The sequence below is a fragment of the Cygnus olor genome, chromosome 10 (assembly GCF_009769625.2).
Source record: "Cygnus olor isolate bCygOlo1 chromosome 10, bCygOlo1.pri.v2, whole genome shotgun sequence".
NCBI classification, from domain to species: Eukaryota; Metazoa; Chordata; class Aves; order Anseriformes; family Anatidae; genus Cygnus; species Cygnus olor.
The window spans coordinates 1,942,089-1,958,925 of NC_049178.1; the positions used below are offsets into that span (position 1 = coordinate 1,942,089).

Genomic DNA, 16,837 nt, shown 5'->3' on the forward strand with positions numbered 1-16,837 from the left:
TATTTTCTATGCCTCAATATAACCCAAAGAAATAAACTTGTTTTGAGAGACTAGGTGGAAATATTACTGCTACTCTGTAAGATTAATGCTCGTGCTTTGTGTTTTAAATTTTCTGTTGCTTAGTGTTGCATCTTAAGGACAGTGAGAATGCAAGAAAAAAAACTATCACACAAAACTACTTACAGCTATATTTGCATGAATTTTCTTTCTTTTTCTTTTTTTTTATTATCCAGTGCTTCCCACTGGGTTTTGACAAAATCTTCAGCAGTCTTGTCTGGGTCAGCTGATACTACTATTTTTTGCTGTGATAGTGGTGATGACTTACTCATAACACAGATCTAACAAACAGCTCAACTCATCTGCCTGTAACACCCTAAGCAGTAAATGCCCTGTATTTTTCACATGTGGATCTTCTGTCTTTAGAAGAATTATTACTTTTTTTTCTTTTTTTAAGAAATTGGTGTGCTGTCATTGTGCTGTCTTTCTAATTACCCCATTTATAACCTACTGCTGTTCTTGAAAACTTTCAAGAAGGCCGTGAGTGCTGTATGCTAGGGTTATTTTACAAGCCATCACCTTGTTGAGATGTTTGGGCTGATCCATTTTGCCAAGGGAGGAGGAGGTCCGAGTACAAGAATGAGCAGCGGTCTGGATCTAGTGTTGAAGAACTGTACATTCTGAGCAGTGTCTTTCTTCCATGTACTGGTAAAACTTGGTACAGATTTGACTTGGGATTGTGATGTTAAGCATCTAGAAAAGCTGGCAAGGTGAATCCATAACTGCTCTTACTAGATTTATTCAATGTCTGCTGTGATAGCCTTGTGAATTCTGATTCATGTGCTAGTCTTGCACCCTTTTTTTCTTTGATGAGGTCCATTGTGTGTATATATTTTTGTTGGACAAAGTTCTTCATAGTCCAAATATGTTCTCTCAAACTAGCAAGACTTCTTAACTCTTGCGTAATTAGGTCTTAGCGATTTGATCTTGTCATTGTTACCACTTCAGAAAGCTCATTTGACTTTTGTCATTATAGATATAGGTTATCAGTTACCTGAGGGTGTTTTTTTTTTTTCTGTTGAGGTTTTCCAAATGGCTATAACAAGCCTTTCCAAGAATGCAAGGTGAATTTATTCAAGTACCTTATCTACATGCCTTTTTTTGATTGTTTTCTAAGCTTTTATAATTCTATAATTTTATTATATTACAGTCTTGAAATCTGACTAAAGAGATACCTGGATGTCATTTGTAAAGATATAAAATACAGAGATCTAGTAGACAACAGCATTTCATTTCTGTAGAGGGAATTAGATAAAACTTCTAGGAAAAAACACTGAATTTAGCATCCTGTCAGTTTGCCATACTGAGTACACTCTGATTAAACTCTTCATTTTGTATGCATTTGGTTCCTGTTCTATGTTTTACTAAAGTTTTTTTGAACTGTGGTAGAGTTTCTTAATAACTGTGTTGTTAAGAGTTAGCTGTAATACTGAAAGTATAAAACATGAATTCCAACTGTTACAAACTGGAACGAACTACATCTAAAATCTGTTGGTACTTAGATTTTTGCAGCTTTGTAAAAACTCAGATAATCACCACCAGAAATTGGGCTGCGGATACTAACTTGTGATTTATTCTTTCTTTTTGAATTAGACTGTACAACAAAACAAGGAATCAGAAGTATTTCCGCAGACGAAGACTTTATCTAAAACAAGTCAGGTGAGGTGAATAAACACTTCAACGCATTCAGTTTGATTTTAAAATAAAATTTAAGACGTTTTAAAAGATGGTAATCACTGCCATATCATACAGTCATATTGTCCACTCTGACCATATTTAAAATGCTGTTGATGGAGCAGAAACAAGCTGTACTGAAGTGAGGAAGAGTTACAGAAGTTTAGTCAGTTGTATATTACAGTATCTCTTACTGTTGGTGCAATTGCAGAAATGAAAGTACATTTTTGGCTCTGCAGTCTTGCGTTAACACCATTGGAACTGATTTTTGTTTTTAAGTATTTATGCTATATTGTTGTGGTGTATATTAGCCTCAGTTGAGCCTTAAGCACCCAAGAGGCATAAAATGTAATCCTTGCCTTGCTGTCTTTCAGTGTTCTTGAGATACTTTGTGTTTCATGAAAAAAGATACCAGGACAGTAAAATGGCAAATAGAGGAAGAAAAGAATAACAGAACTTACCACTGCGAAACTTTGTAATAGCAAGCTCTGGTGATCTAGATACAAATTTAAAGTTCTTAGAACTGCCCTTGAGCAGGTACCCTTCATAGGCAGATACCTCCTCATTATGAATAACTATTCTGTAATACTGAACTGACCTACAGTAATAGCGTGTTTTTTTATTTTTTTATGCTTATCTCTGTCTTTTAATAACAGCATTCGTTCCTACTGGAGGTGGTGCTCACTGACTTTCTGTTCTTTTACAGGTCACACCTCCGCAGTTTGTTACAGCCACAACTACAGTAACTCCTTCAATACTCTTGTCTCCTAGTGTTTTTCAACAGTCAGCTACAAAAGCTACTGAAGTGGAAAATAAAGCCAATTCTTCTTCACCTTTAACACTTGGAACAACAGAAATTCAGACTATACCTCCTACTGTTCTCAGTAGGTCCCAGCTTCAAGAAGCACTGATACATCTAATAAAGGTCCTGTCCTTAAAGAACTCAGTATCTGAGGGATGGGGTTCCAAGTAGAGTAGCCAGTACTGAGACTTTGGTTGTGAGATGGAAGACTTTGAAGGACAGCTCTGCTTGAGATGTCCTTTTACATCCATATGAGCTTGTGGACACCTGAGGAAAAAGTTATACATGTAGAAGCCTTTGTATGGGGTTGGGGGCTGTTTTTACTGTCTTTGTGGGTGTTTCTGTTTTCCTTGGGAAGCTTTCCTGTTTCCACTTACCTAGAGCTGTTCTTGTACTTTAACCAAAGTATGTGTCTTTGAAATGGAATTTACGAAGCTCTGGTGTTGCCATCCCTAGTGACTAAAATATTCAGCTGATTTAAATCTGTAATGCTGGGAGTAGCCATAGTGAGATTCATAGGTAACCAGCAGAAGTTGCTGTGACAGCTGTACTGTGTTAACTCAGGATTCTCTTGCTCTGTATATGCTAATGCTAGGTTTTACACCCAAAACACATGTCTAAATAGCAAACAATATCTTCCTAGCGAAAAAGCTATGATCAAAAGGGCCACTACCAAATCCCAACATCAGCTAGATTGCCTGACTTATCTATGTTGTTTATTTTTGCACAACTTGCATATTGGTGTTTTTTATTTAAAGACTTAAACTAGCTTACTTGTAAGACTTGCAACTGAGCTCAATTGCCAGAAGTCTTATTCTCATTAGAGAGTCTCCCCCCAGTAGTCTGAATCACTGTAGTGATTTTAGAGACAAATATTCCAGCCAGCTTTCTAGTCTTCATTTTACTTATAGAGATAGCTGAACATAGGCCAAAATGGGCATACCCTGTAGCATGGGAGTACTTACAGAATGTTCCAAGCAAGATACATAAATTTGCTCCGTAGATTTTTGTAGAAAGAATACTACATCTTCAGCCTAGAGAAATGTATACCATTTGAAGGAGTAGGACTCAGGAAATCTCTCTAAATGTTGTCGATCAATTAAAAAATTTCACTTCCTGGTAATGCTTTGACAGGAATTTTTAAATCATAGAATTAATATAAATGTATGGAAAGGTTGAGTAGGAAGGGGTCTTCAAGACTGTCTGGTTCCAACCCCCTGCCATGGGCGGGGACACCACCCACCAGATCAAGTTGCCCCAGTTCCCTTGCCTTAGCCCTCAGGTAGATAGCAACATAGTAGGAATCTTTGTGCATAGCTTAAATGGAGTTAAATTATACTTTTTTTTCTGGTATCTTTTTACTAATGTTTCTGATGTTTTTTTTTTCTTGCAGAATGATTCCCGTTTTCTCAGCACTATTCACGAAGTCTACTTGCAAGTCCTAACCAAGAATACAGACAACATTAACCTATAATCGAAGCTAAATCTACTTAGAATATTACCACTTTAGAAACAATTATGCCTCATCTATAAAACTAGTATTTTTTTAAAAGAATATTTAGTTTTCAATGTCTTGAATTTGAACCTGTTAGGAAAGACTATTCCTTAAATACTTACGAAAGTAATGTTCTCAGAAGCGATCTAGGTTTTCACTGTGATCATCACCAGCAAACCTTTGTTTTTATTGGGGAGAGGAGTTAAGTTGCATATGAGCTTTCATTCGCATTAACGGAGCATGCAGGTGTTTGCTCTGGCTTTCATTCCTAGCTGTATTCAGTTTTCAAGGATTACAGACTCATACTCTTTAAACTAGCAAATACATAGTACAGTACACTACACCACACCAGACAAAACTTGGTTGTGGGAACCTAGTTCCAGTTTTAAGGTGAGAGCAAAATGCTACGTGATTAAGTTGGCAGTTGTGGGAAGAGAGGGATCTGGACACCAGGCCTTCAGAGCTAAATCTTTAGCAAAATGTTTAAAAATGTGATTTGCTCAATACATTAACAGTCTCTAGCTAATGCGCATCAATTCATCTTTTATATATTCCATTAATTGTACTGCTTCTCCATCCCTGACATTAAACAGGTATCCAAGTGAGTAAGGCCATTTTCTCTAAAAAGGTGGAATTTGAAATATGCAAACTTCAGTGATTGTATCGTTTTTAAGCAATGGAATAGTTCTGTTGTATGTTGAAGTTATTTTGGTTTAAATGTATAGTTAAGAAACCACCACTGAAAGACCATTTTCCCATTGAGTAGTGTTTGACTGAAATAGTTTGAAATACTTGGTTTCCGTTTTAGCTTAAGGATGGACCATATCTTAGTTGGGTTCATTCCTCAGTTGTGTTGGAACTGCGGTGTTGAAAACTATGCAGATGGGGAACAAATGCATGCTTTTCTCTTGCCCTCTCCCCAGATTGTTCATGCATACTTCATAGTCTGAAGTTTATGTAGTTAACCTGTTAGTGCTTCTTATGTGATTTCATAATTCAGTAATGTAAGAGTTTAACCTCATACTTTCCATTTGAAGTCAGAAAAATTTCTGATTATATTTTCTTACGCTGCTGTATTGGTAGCCCATGGCTTGTATTTATTTCTGAAGTCATACAAAGGTAGTTAATAAGACTACAGGTCTCAACTTTTTCCAGCAATAGTAGTTTTAAAGGTTGCTTTTGCAGTAGAAAAGTTTTGGTTTATTGAGTAGAAAGATGATCTGTATTGAGTTATGATGCACTGCTTTTTCCCCCTCCCCCAAGCACTGTTGAAATTGAAGAAAAAAAATTGTTTGGCTCCTTACAAAAAAACATATGTATATATATGTATCCTAAGGATTAGTACATGTTGACATAGTCAAGGCCATTTCATTTGAAACTAATTGAGCTTTAATTGTGAATTTTCACAAATTGGTATGTTTTAGATAAATATTTACATTTTATGTGTTTGATCTATTTTATTTTTTCATAGTTTTTTTAGTGGAAAAATATATCTTCTTTAGCACTACCTGCCTTCTGAAGAGCTCTTCTCAGCCTTTGAGTTCAATGTTTCAGTTTAAAATATATAGTATTTTGCTAAAAAAAGGGGAAGATTCAGGGAATGATGCTAATGTCATGCACATTCATGAAGAAACTGTATTGGCTTTAATTCAGCAATATAGACACTGAGCCTTGTTAGGGAAAAATGGGAGCTTCCTACACAAATTCTAGAGTTATGATACTGTATACGTGTATAAACAACGAGACTCAAATTAGGTCTAAGGTTTCAATTTATTGTTTAGAAAAACTTTTACTAAAGGAACAAACCAATGAGCAGTTCCCATGAGCAAAAATGTATAGCCTAAACCAAATACAGAGTTGCTTTTGCAAAGATTAAGTTCATAACTCCCGGCTTTTTATGTACAACTTCCAGCTTTTTTGGAAGGAGATTTGATGAGTTTCTAAGAACAGAGATATTGGAAGCTAATGACAAATATTTGTACTGGTTGCTAAATACAGTCGTATCCAAAGATCTATAGAAACAATGGAAGGAGTTGTATTTTGAGTCCTTAAGTTGTGTACAGTTGACAAAATACTGTTTCGAGCAGCAATGCTGCTATGAGAGTTTGACTCTACTCTGTCACCTGAATATCCTTCATTTGTTTTTATTTAATGTATTAGTAGCAATATGTTTTAAATATGGTTTACTTTTGTTTCCCCCAACTTTTAAAATGAATTGGAAAGGAAACAGTGAAATCGTTTGTACTACAAGCAGACTTGTTCATCTTGAACATGTCTGGTCTGGCCTGGCCTCTGTATGTATAGCCAGCAGACACTGGAACGAACGTAGGTGTCCTCTAATACACTGCAGAGTTGTGATTTATGAGTGCCAGAGTAACAGATTTAACAGATAAATCTCTTTAAAGATAAGTTGCGTTGTAATACACAAGCTTAACTACAGTGTAAAACTTGAATTTTTTTAAATGTAGACTGTGTTATTTAAAACTTTTATTTCCTGATTTTTTTTAGCTTTTTACATAAACCTAAAACTACCAGCTTGTTGACGTGCTTGATTCGTGTTAGCAGCATGTAGCTATAACTAGGGTGTAGCAAGTTACCATGGATCATCACAGCAAATTATTTTGACCATTTTCAAGTGTGCGGAGTTTTTGATAAAACTACTGTGTTAATGGGATTATACCTATTAGTTCTGAGAATGAAAAAGTTAGTTTAGACTATACTCCCCAAATTAATTGCATTATCTAAGCATGTTTTTTTGTGGCTAATGTTAAAGTCACTTGGAATTTAAAAACAAACAAAAAAATAAAGCTAATCAAGACAGTTTTAAAACCTACAGCTGCTGAATTATTCAGGAAATCAAAATTCTCAGTTTTGTAGTTAAACTTTATCTGCTGTTATTTACTATGCAAAGTTTATATGAAAGGTGCCTAACATCTGTTAACTTAGAAGCAGTATTCTTTCCAAATTAAACAAGATTTGCAGAATGATTGAATAAAGTTTAAAAAATTTAAGTACTTCATTTTGATTTCTTATATATGTTTAACTCTGTATAGATACTCATATAATATTTAAAAACTCGCTGCTGGATGTATCTCACTTTTGCTTGCATTTCTAATTGCTTCATTTTGGTATATTTCTGAAACCCATTATGCCATGTGTAGTCACTGATGTACTTTCTGAAATATTTTGAAAGCCAACGTTAATTTGGGACTTCTTGTTTTAAAAAGTATTCTAAACAAATCACCCACCTTTTTGCCAGCTATTTCGGTGCTTTGTACAGCGTATCTTAACAGGAGGAATGTGTGCAATATATATCACCTCAGTTTTGTCTGCAATGTTATGGCAATGTTAAGATGCAATATCTTCCCTTCACTTCAGGTTGGAAAAATTGCAGTATCTTAATTTGGTTGTCTATTTATATTTATCTATTCAGTGTACGGGCATATGGTTGTTTTGTGTTTTTTAATGTACGTTATGTGCTTTTAGCAATTTCTGAGTTTACCACTTGGTGGATGCACCAGTTACGTACTCATTTGCATGTTCTTTGAGCATGAAAACCATGGGGAGGGAGGCTTCAGGACAGATTTCTGGAAACAGAACCCGAACAATTTAAGTCAATAAATGTAGATACTGCATCATTAACATTTTTAGTATGGTATGGATTTATAGCACCTATGTATGTTTGCAGTTACTAAGTTATTGCATAAATGTTTAAGCATGAGCATTTTTCATCCAAATTTTGTATGTTTGCAAATATATTTTTGTAATAAAACCTCAAAACAAATGTTCAGCACCTCCTAAGTCTACCAATGTTTTCCTTTTGTTTCTAGAGCTAGTAGCCTGCTAGAAGGGTAAATTCAGATTTGACTTGGAGTTAGTGTTTTCCAGACAAGAAATTCAAACTTCTCGGTTTATTCTGGGGGCAAAAACAAATGGCATTTATTTATGAAAGAGGATGTAGTATGCCTGCTTGAAGGACAGTTCAGAATAGCATTTGTCACTTGTAATAGCATCTGGCTTTCTTCTATATGGCTATAAGTGGGCTTGCATTTTGAATTTGATAAACTAATTTCCTTCCACATTAAGAAGGGCAGTTGCAGGTTCACTGTTTTGTAAGTGCAGCTGTAACTGGTTTTAGTGCTTTTCCTTACCACTTTTTTAATGTATTCCCCCTCTCATCCATCTAGACATGGCACATGATACTTGATGAATCCAATGCTGGTCATTGATCAACTTGGGAAATGAGTTAGTTACCATATCTGGTTGCTGTCATGCAACTGTTCTATCCAAACTTCACAAAGTTAAACGGAGGCTGTTAAAGAGAAAAAAACATAAGCAGAAGTTCTGTTGGAACAGATTTTGAAATTAAAACAAAATCTTGCACCAAAGTCCCTAAATCTTACCTGGCTGCTTACACTCATTTGAACTAGGAACACCATTCCCCTAGAAATCGGACTGGGAGGCGTACCTAGCATCTGGAGAGGTCCTGGGGAACAGCGTTTGCTGCTCTGCGGTTCACACTGAGCTGGCTTCTGTGCTCTATACAGGAACATCTTCTGACAGAAGGCTGCTGTATAGAACAGGGACACAAATTAGGGGTTTTCTTAACAAAACTGAGGAAAAAATGGAAACAGCCTAACATCCAGCATTAAATTCTGTTAGATGTTGTCTGTTGGGTCAGTACTGAGAAAGTTTTTTTTTTTTAATCGTTGATGCTGTTAACCTTTTTGTGTTTTCCTGGATCTAGGTGTTACTGTTTACTGTTATTCCTTTGAAGAGCTCCCCTTTTATTTTGGAAATTAAGTTAATATTGTGACTTGCTTCATGTAACCATAAGTATTTTGGGCCTTTCCCTGCTAGTGTGTACTCAACAGTAGTATTTTTGGAGAGTGCATGAGAGTGGAAAGTCCACCTCTAATACAGCGGTGATACATAATACTAGGGTAGAACCAACTAGTAAGCATTAAGCTTCCTAAAACTCATCCACTAAACGTTGTTTAAATTTCATTTGGAGACTTGCAGAATGAAACGACACCAACTGGCTTTTCAAACAAATCGGAGACAGCTCTGTAGCTCATGTTCATGGGCCAAGTTAATCAAAGTCAGGGGAGTTGTGTGTTTGTCAAGGTTCAGCTATACTTCATTCTCAATACAAAACACTGGGCTGAGATTAGCACTCAGTCATTTTTAGAGGATAAGTAACCTGTTATCCTTCAAACAACTTTTTGACATTTATGAACAAGATGCAGTCAAATTACTAAATGTAGTATCTAGTATAGTAGAGATACTTTTCTCTTTAAAAGTTTAGTGTACTCATCTGAAGTTCAGAAGATTAGGAATTATAACAGCTCGACTGGTATGTTCATTAGTTTTGAAAGTTATTTTCAGTGCCTGATAGTAAAATGTTTTGTCTCATTTTAACACAAGTTGAAGTGTGAATCGGCTTTTCAATCTTCCAAATTTTGATTGTGAGGGATGTACTTTAAATCAACTGTCCTGCTGTTCTCAGAGGGTTACGATCCAGTGATAGACCTGTAACTGCAATATGGTTATTAACTGTAAAGCTTGTCCTTGACAGTTTTGCAACAAAAAAACCTTCACTCTCAGAATCCTTCTTCATGTGAGACTCCTAGATAGGCTCAAAAAGCATTGGAAAAGAGGGCAGTTGCTGCATTCTTGAAAGAGTGCTTGTGATAAAATGAAAGGGAGAGAACCAGTGAGTGGGAGACTCCTGAGAAGTGAACAGGGGAAGGAATATCAAAGGCATGTAAGTAAATGTGAAAGACAATATTGTAGGGTGACAAGTATGGCCTGTGAAGAGGTTTCCTAAAGCACAGAAGAACTGAAGTCAGCTTTGTTTCTGTACTGCTGTATGCCTTCCTCAGGTACTTCCAAACCTCAAATGAGGCTTGCTTGTAAGAATGCCAAATATTTCAGAATGTATTCATAAACTGGCTGGGTTAGGCACAATTTCCCTACTCTAATATTTGATGTAGCAATACATAATTTGCGAGGTCTATGGGTTTCTTTACCCTTCAGGTTTCCTGAAGCAGCGTAATGGAGTTGCCTGATTCATAGCAGTGCATAATTTGTGTCTTTGCTTTATGGCCTCTGTGGTGGTTTTGCTCGGGTGGGCAGTCGAGCTCCACCACAACCGCTCTCTCACTCCGTCCCCCCCTCAAAGAGGAAGGGGGAGAAAATACAACACAAAGAGCTCAAGGTTTGAGATGAGAATGATTTAATTAAAGGGAAAGGGAATGGGGAGAAAAAGAAACAAAAGAAACAATAAGACCGTACGGAAGCACAGAGAGAAAGAAAAAAAAAGTTATTCTCTACTTCCCATCAACGAGCAATGTTCGGCCACTTCCTGGGAAGCAGGGCCTCAAAATGCATAGCGGTTGTTCAGGAGGACAACCCCCCTCCCCCACGAGAGCCCCCCCCCCTTTTTATCGCTGAGTGTGACACCAGGTGTTATGGAATATCCCTTTGGCTGGTTCAGGTCAGCTGCCCTGGCGATGTCCCCTCCTCATCACTTGCTCACCCCAAGCCTGCTGGCTCTTGGGGGCTTGGAGGGAGTCCTGATGCTGTGCCAGCACTATGCAGCAACAGACACAACACTGGAGTGATACCAGTGCTGTTCCAGCTACGACTGCAGAGCACAGCACTGTGTGGGCTGCTGCAGGGAGAGGTGACTCCATCCTAGACAGACCCAACACAGCCTCATATCTTAAAATCTGCTGCTTAGAACGTGGCTTTTCATATCTAGCCCTGCTTCGTTCATTTAAAATAAACCTCTCAAAATATTTCTATCATAACCTATTCTTTAAAATTCAAGATGCACCATTTTCAAAATAAGCTTTGGGAAATTAAACCATAAAGGAGTAAGCTCCCTTTATATGCTGACTGAAATGAAATCACTTGCCCTTGGGCCTCACTTAGAAGCATGCAGGTATGTGATGTAAATGCACAAGTTGTTTCTTTTTTCCTCATAAATAAATCAAGAAGCTTTGAGAGTATCAACAAAGTAAAGATCTTCCAGACTGTCTCATGTATGCAGAGCTCTATGTGGTCTTAATTTAGAGAGCATATGGCTTGCATATCCTGCTTTACTACTTGTGGTTCGTAAGAGGGATGGGAAAGGCTTAGCAGGTCATCCACCTGGCTTTTTCATGCCGACTGAGATTTATGGGTAATGCCAATTACCTTCCCTAGTTTACTTAGTAAGCATCAAGTTAGTTTCTGCTCTCTAGGGATGGAGTTTTCCCATGTAACAATTGCTGGAAAGGAATATTCTGATATTTTAAATTTACCACAAAAACGGAGGTAGAAGCTAAAATCAAAGCTTACACAAATCGGGTGTTTGTAGAATCTGTTGGATTTATAACAAGCCCTGCTCCTGGTGTAATCTTCAAGATGGAAGAAATAGGACACCTATTATAAAGAGAAAAGGAAGACCCTGTCACAAGGGAAGCCCTTAGAGAATGCCCAAAGGCTTGGTCAAGAACACATGCAGTACTTTTAATAAGGAATTGGAATGGAGATAGATCAGTATTCTGCAGGTATGAGGCCATCTGAACAAAACTCATGAGATGAGATATGAAAATTTTGTAGATTACATACTGCATAGTGACTGAGCCTGGGCACAACTTATAGTTCCATGTGTAGCTTTATTTTAGATTTAAAGAAAAAAAAAAAAAAAGAAAACCTGATCATACCACTACACCAATACCTATTCTCATGCAGTATGTATCACTAATTCCTGCTATTCTTGATGCTAGGTTGCAGGGAAACTGGGGATGTGGTCTTTCACAATGTTTTTCCACTTCAAATTAATTAGCAACTAATTAATAATGTTATTACTGAAGACTAGCTGAACAATCTCTTCCACGTATAACTGAAGACCGTAGTTTTGCACATGTAAAGGGATGTGCTGGTGATGCATAATGGTCTGCGTAAATAAAGAGCAGCTGTTCTCTTGAAGGGCAAGAAGAGTAAAAACCTGTAGTGTTGCAGGGGACGAAATGAAGAAAAAAATCTTTGTTTCCTTATTTCCATATGTATTACAAAACAAATGAATCCTTCTTTCTGTGGTCATTATAGAAGACTCCTCTCTTCTAACCTTACATAACCTGTGAAAGTGCTGCTGCATAAAATTTCTTTTAGAGTAAGTTGCTGCTGATAATTTTATTCTTTTAACTTTAGTAGATTTAGTTGTTTGAATATAGATATTTCTGTATCTTTAGACAGAGCAACTTCCAAGCTTATTTGAAGAATATGTCCTAGGGAAGCTGAATTATTAACACTCAAATGGCGAAAGCAAACCTAATAAAGCAACTGTGGAGTATTTACATATTCGAGGTCTTCTAAGCATAGATGAAGGCAAATGCCTCAAACTCTTTCTGCTCACATTTATGTTAACAGATAAATATGAAAAATTTGGAACAGGCAAACTCATTTTTACTGCAAATTTTAAAAATGTAGTAATATTAATATTAGCAATTGGTTAAATTAAACTAAGCCAAACACCTCCAACTGTTGCTCCATTAGCGTTACACACTTGAACTTAAATTGTGTGATTTCCTTGCAGTGCTAACAGAAATATTTCCCTAAATAGCCTAAAACAGCAGAACAATTAGCAAAACAAGTCATAGTGAATTTCTTTTAGCTGTGTAAGATATACAATTTTTTTTTCCTCTGATAGGTTGTGTTATAGCTACATTTTTACAAATTTTATCTTCTTCTACTAAATGATGTTTTAATTAGTGGTAATGGGAAAATTACTGTAACTTTTAAACTATTTTATCCAGTACTTGTCTGCCTGTTACTCAAAATGGTTTGTTCTGTTATGAAGTTTTCCATAAAACACTTTCTTTTTGCAGATTATTTTGTCAGCTGTATCTGAGAAAAAGATTGTGGTTGAGTCAAACTAAGAATATATTCTGTATGTAGTGTCTTTTGCTTTTATCTTGCTCTTCTGGACTTCAAAGGTGAATTGATTTCCCTGTCTGGATATGTCTGTATCAGGAGCTGCGTGATAATTTTGTGTTCTCTAGGTTGCTGGCTGTGGCCTCTGTAGCATAGACAACTGCTGTCCTATAGAAACTAAAGGATGTTTAAAGTGATTTCATGCTCCAATGGGAATTGCAGAGCTGATCATAATGTCACAGGCTGATGAATATTCTTTTTGCGGGTTATTTACTTGAGTGTTGTTCGCCTGTGCTGAACTAAATCCACTTGTTATCACTGACAAAAATATATATTTTTTTAAGTAAGGTATGAGGGTATGAACAGAGTCTATGGAAAATTTGCAGTACCAGATTTGATTTGAGAATATACTGTATTGCTATACATTAGACTACAAGGATTGGAATTCCACTGTGTAACTTGTCTTTTTTTTTAATGAAATAAAACCTGATATACCATACACAGATGTTCAGGACTAGCCAGATTACAATCCGTGCCAACAATGATTGGCAGATCACAGCACAGTCTGGAATCTGCACAGTGCTTAAACAGCAGTTGCACAGCCCGTTGGGCTCCTCCCATGCCTTCACTTATTTTCTTTCCTTGTTATTGTTTGGATTTTGTAGATGATGAGGTAGCTAACTGTTCAGCATTCTTACTGGACTTTGATTTGGAAATTTCTTTTGAGCCCAGTTTTTAAGGCAAAGCTGGGGAACATAGGCCCATAGTACATAAGTGGCTTGAATTTCAGCACGCTGAGTACACACAGCTCCTGCTCTGGTAAAAGAGTTGTATCCACTTATGTCAGCAATGCATTTTTGCAGTATCTCAGCAAATGACAACCATAGCTCGGCTTCCCTGCTTCTACTGCACATAATGCCCTGACTGTGAACTGTGTGGAGGCGGAAATGGAAAAATCCAATTGTCCTGCGTATGTATTTAAGAAGCTGTCTAGTAGTTTATGCTGAAGCTAATGAGATGTGATTGTATATACTGAAGCAAGACTGTTTGTTCATACGTTTGCATCCTTGTTTTAATCATATTGTGCATGGTTTCAGAGGCAAATGCAAGAATGTGGAAGAAATGTTGACTGTTGTACACAATGTATACCATGACTTTAGCTATTGCTTTACAGTCCATCACACTTGATCAAAGTTGCAGAAATAACATGCACTTCAGTAGATCAAAGTGGAGGCACTGACACAAGGTGGAATTTCATCCTCTGTATGCTTGAGCTGCTGTTTTAGCAACACAATACCATAAATAAGCACTCAGTGCAGCATGAGGATTCAGGGAAAGAAGGGTGAGTAGCGGGCAGTAATCTCCCTATGACATTATCTAAGCTAAGTCTATCTTAAAGCCTTTCTACCATCCAGATAACAATGGAGGAAACCAAGTTGTGAGCCATAGTAATACCAGTCTTATCCAGATCATCCCCCTTAGTTTCTTACAGGAGGGAAAAAAGAAAGCACCATATGTCCAGCCTGACGAGGCGGTTAAGATGGCTATTACTGCAGTACACTTAGGAGCCTGTTTGGTAGGGAACCTTTGTTACAGGGAAGGTTCCAGAGCACATCTTCACTGTAATCACAGAGGTTTGATCACAGGCCTTACTCCTCAGCCAAAGGCTACAACCAGCCCAGACCAATAAAGCCAAATTTGAGGCTATGATCTAGTCAGGGTATACTTAAAAGAACTGAGAAGAAAAAGCAGCAGGTTGACTAAGGAGTATGGAGGGACTGAGCCCTATTTCAGCTGAGTGCTGGCTCACTTTGTCACAACCATGATGTCTGCAGAAAGAAGCAGTAACAGCCTTGCAATGTTCACAGCTTAATTGTACTGTCTATGCATAAAACCTGGAGTAAATGAATTAATTAGAAGGAAAAACATAGTGTAGAAAGAGCTTGTTTGATTGTGCCCTCGCTACCTGCTTCCATTGCAATATTTTCTACTAGCAGCCCAGAAGGATGAAGTACCCATAATACCTAAAAGAGTTTTTTGCTTGTTTGTTTGTTTTTTTTTGCCGAAGCAAACATCTGGTTTGGGGAAACTTAATATCTGCAGCTGAAATTGGAAGGGTGTACAGCCATGTTTTCTTAACGTACCTTCAGATGCTAGGATACGGTGGAGTTTGCATCATAGCTATTCTTCCACTTGTGCCTGGCCTCACCTGAAGAACGCAGTTCAAGCACTGCTTCTGGATTACAGCAGGCCCAGCTCTGCTGTCTGCCCTCGCTCCCCTGCCATGGTTATCCATGTCACTGAGGTACGGTTGATGTCAACAGCTGTCTGAAGAGCGGTGTTTAAACAGGCAGCTGTGACAGAAAAAATGTCTTTCACTTCCATAGGACAACCACTGTTTTAACAACTACTCTTAATCAGTAAGCATGGAGCAGAACCCAAACTAATAAATGCTGCTGGTACTTGTAACTGGTTCTCTGACTTCATCTACATCAGCAGGTAGGAGACCCTGGTGTAGCAGGTCTATAGAGCACAGGACAGTGCTGAGGACTCAACATCTGCAAAACATGCGTTTTTGAGTTCTGTTCCAGATTAGCTTGTCTGTCCTGAATACCCATCAAAATGACTGGGGCATACTAGCTGCTTTCTCAGACTGAATCTTCTGTTTTATCTTTATTTGAAAGGGATCCAGTTCACAGAGACTGCTCTGCAGGGCAAGCAAAAGCACAGTAAGCAGGGATGGTCACGCGATTTGCTCCAGGAGCATCCTTCTGGCTCAAGAAACTTTAGACTTACCTTCTGACTGTATGGCTGGAGACAGAGTCAGTTGTTGTTGTAGCCTCGAGAAAGGCTAAGAGGGAGTAGAAAGGATGCAAGGAAGTACAAAGGTGAAGAAGAAAACTGTGAAACTTGCTTAGAGTTTGGTGATCCTCACTCTAAAACAAGATTATAGAGGGACCCTAACTTGATATGGGGAATTTAAGGTTTGAATTTACTGTCACTTTTCGAATAGCTAAGGTAGGTTTATAATTTGAAAAGGAGGAGCCCTAAACCAGTAATTACTTTATAGATGCTACTGTAACTCTTTAGAATTTACATAGTCTCCCTGCTGACCTGATTCCTGAGCACCCCAGCTCCGGGAGAACAAACAACGAAACAAAAAAGCCTACTGTTGAACCAAAGCAGATTTCAGCAGAACTATTGGGTGTGTGTGTTCATGTGTGAAATTGCTGTTAAGAATGCCATATATGGTGGATGCAATCAACAGTCAGTCCTTTTTCTGTGCCTCCTCAGTTAGGATTTCCTATGCAACAGAGATTAGCTATCAAGTATTGCTTCACTTCCAGGTTGCAGTTCAGACATAGCATGTTACAGGATAAATGACATGTTTTTCTGTACCTTGAGACACTAGCAGATCTGCACAGTGATCCTTGAATGAATTAACAAATTAAGTTTTTGGCACTTTGCTCTAATGGGCCATTGCTCTGCTCTGGGAAGCTCTTGACAATGCAGACCATGTTTTAGAGTTCCTAACTTAAATTAATGTCTATGTGATTCTCATCAGGCACTCAACCTCCCAATTTTATTGTCCATAACACTATAAGCGTCATACTAAATGAAAAGATTTGGGTAACTGCTTCTGCAAGAAGAAAATAAAGCAGACGACTTATCTAATTATTTTAAAGTAGAATATAGATTGGAGCACAGAAAATGGCAGTTGCAGCAAACAACCTTTACATAGTGCTCTCTAAAATGAACTCTGCACTTTGCTACTGTCGGGTTTGGTTGTTTGACTCCATTTTTTTCCTTCTTCCTGGCACATCGCCTATTCTAGTTTAGTATTTCTTTTGAGTATTTTTTTTAATTAAAATCTTTTCGAAAAG

General features: G+C 37.5%; 1 protein-coding gene across 4 annotated transcripts in view; it reads left to right on the forward strand.

Moving 5' to 3' along the window:
• DCP1A (decapping mRNA 1A) overlaps positions 1-7,816 on the forward strand; it is a 41,134-nt gene extending 33,318 nt beyond the window's left edge. For all 4 annotated transcript variants that reach the window (XM_040568682.1, XM_040568683.1, XM_040568684.1 and 1 more), the window contains 3 exons: positions 1,651-1,716; positions 2,438-2,656; positions 3,927-7,816. In XM_040568682.1, the coding sequence (XP_040424616.1) occupies positions 1,651-1,716; positions 2,438-2,656; positions 3,927-4,007 (366 nt within the window). In that variant the 3' untranslated portion in view covers positions 4,008-7,816. The remainder of the gene's footprint in view (positions 1-1,650; positions 1,717-2,437; positions 2,657-3,926) is intronic.
• Positions 7,817-16,837: the final 9,021 nt, after the last annotated feature.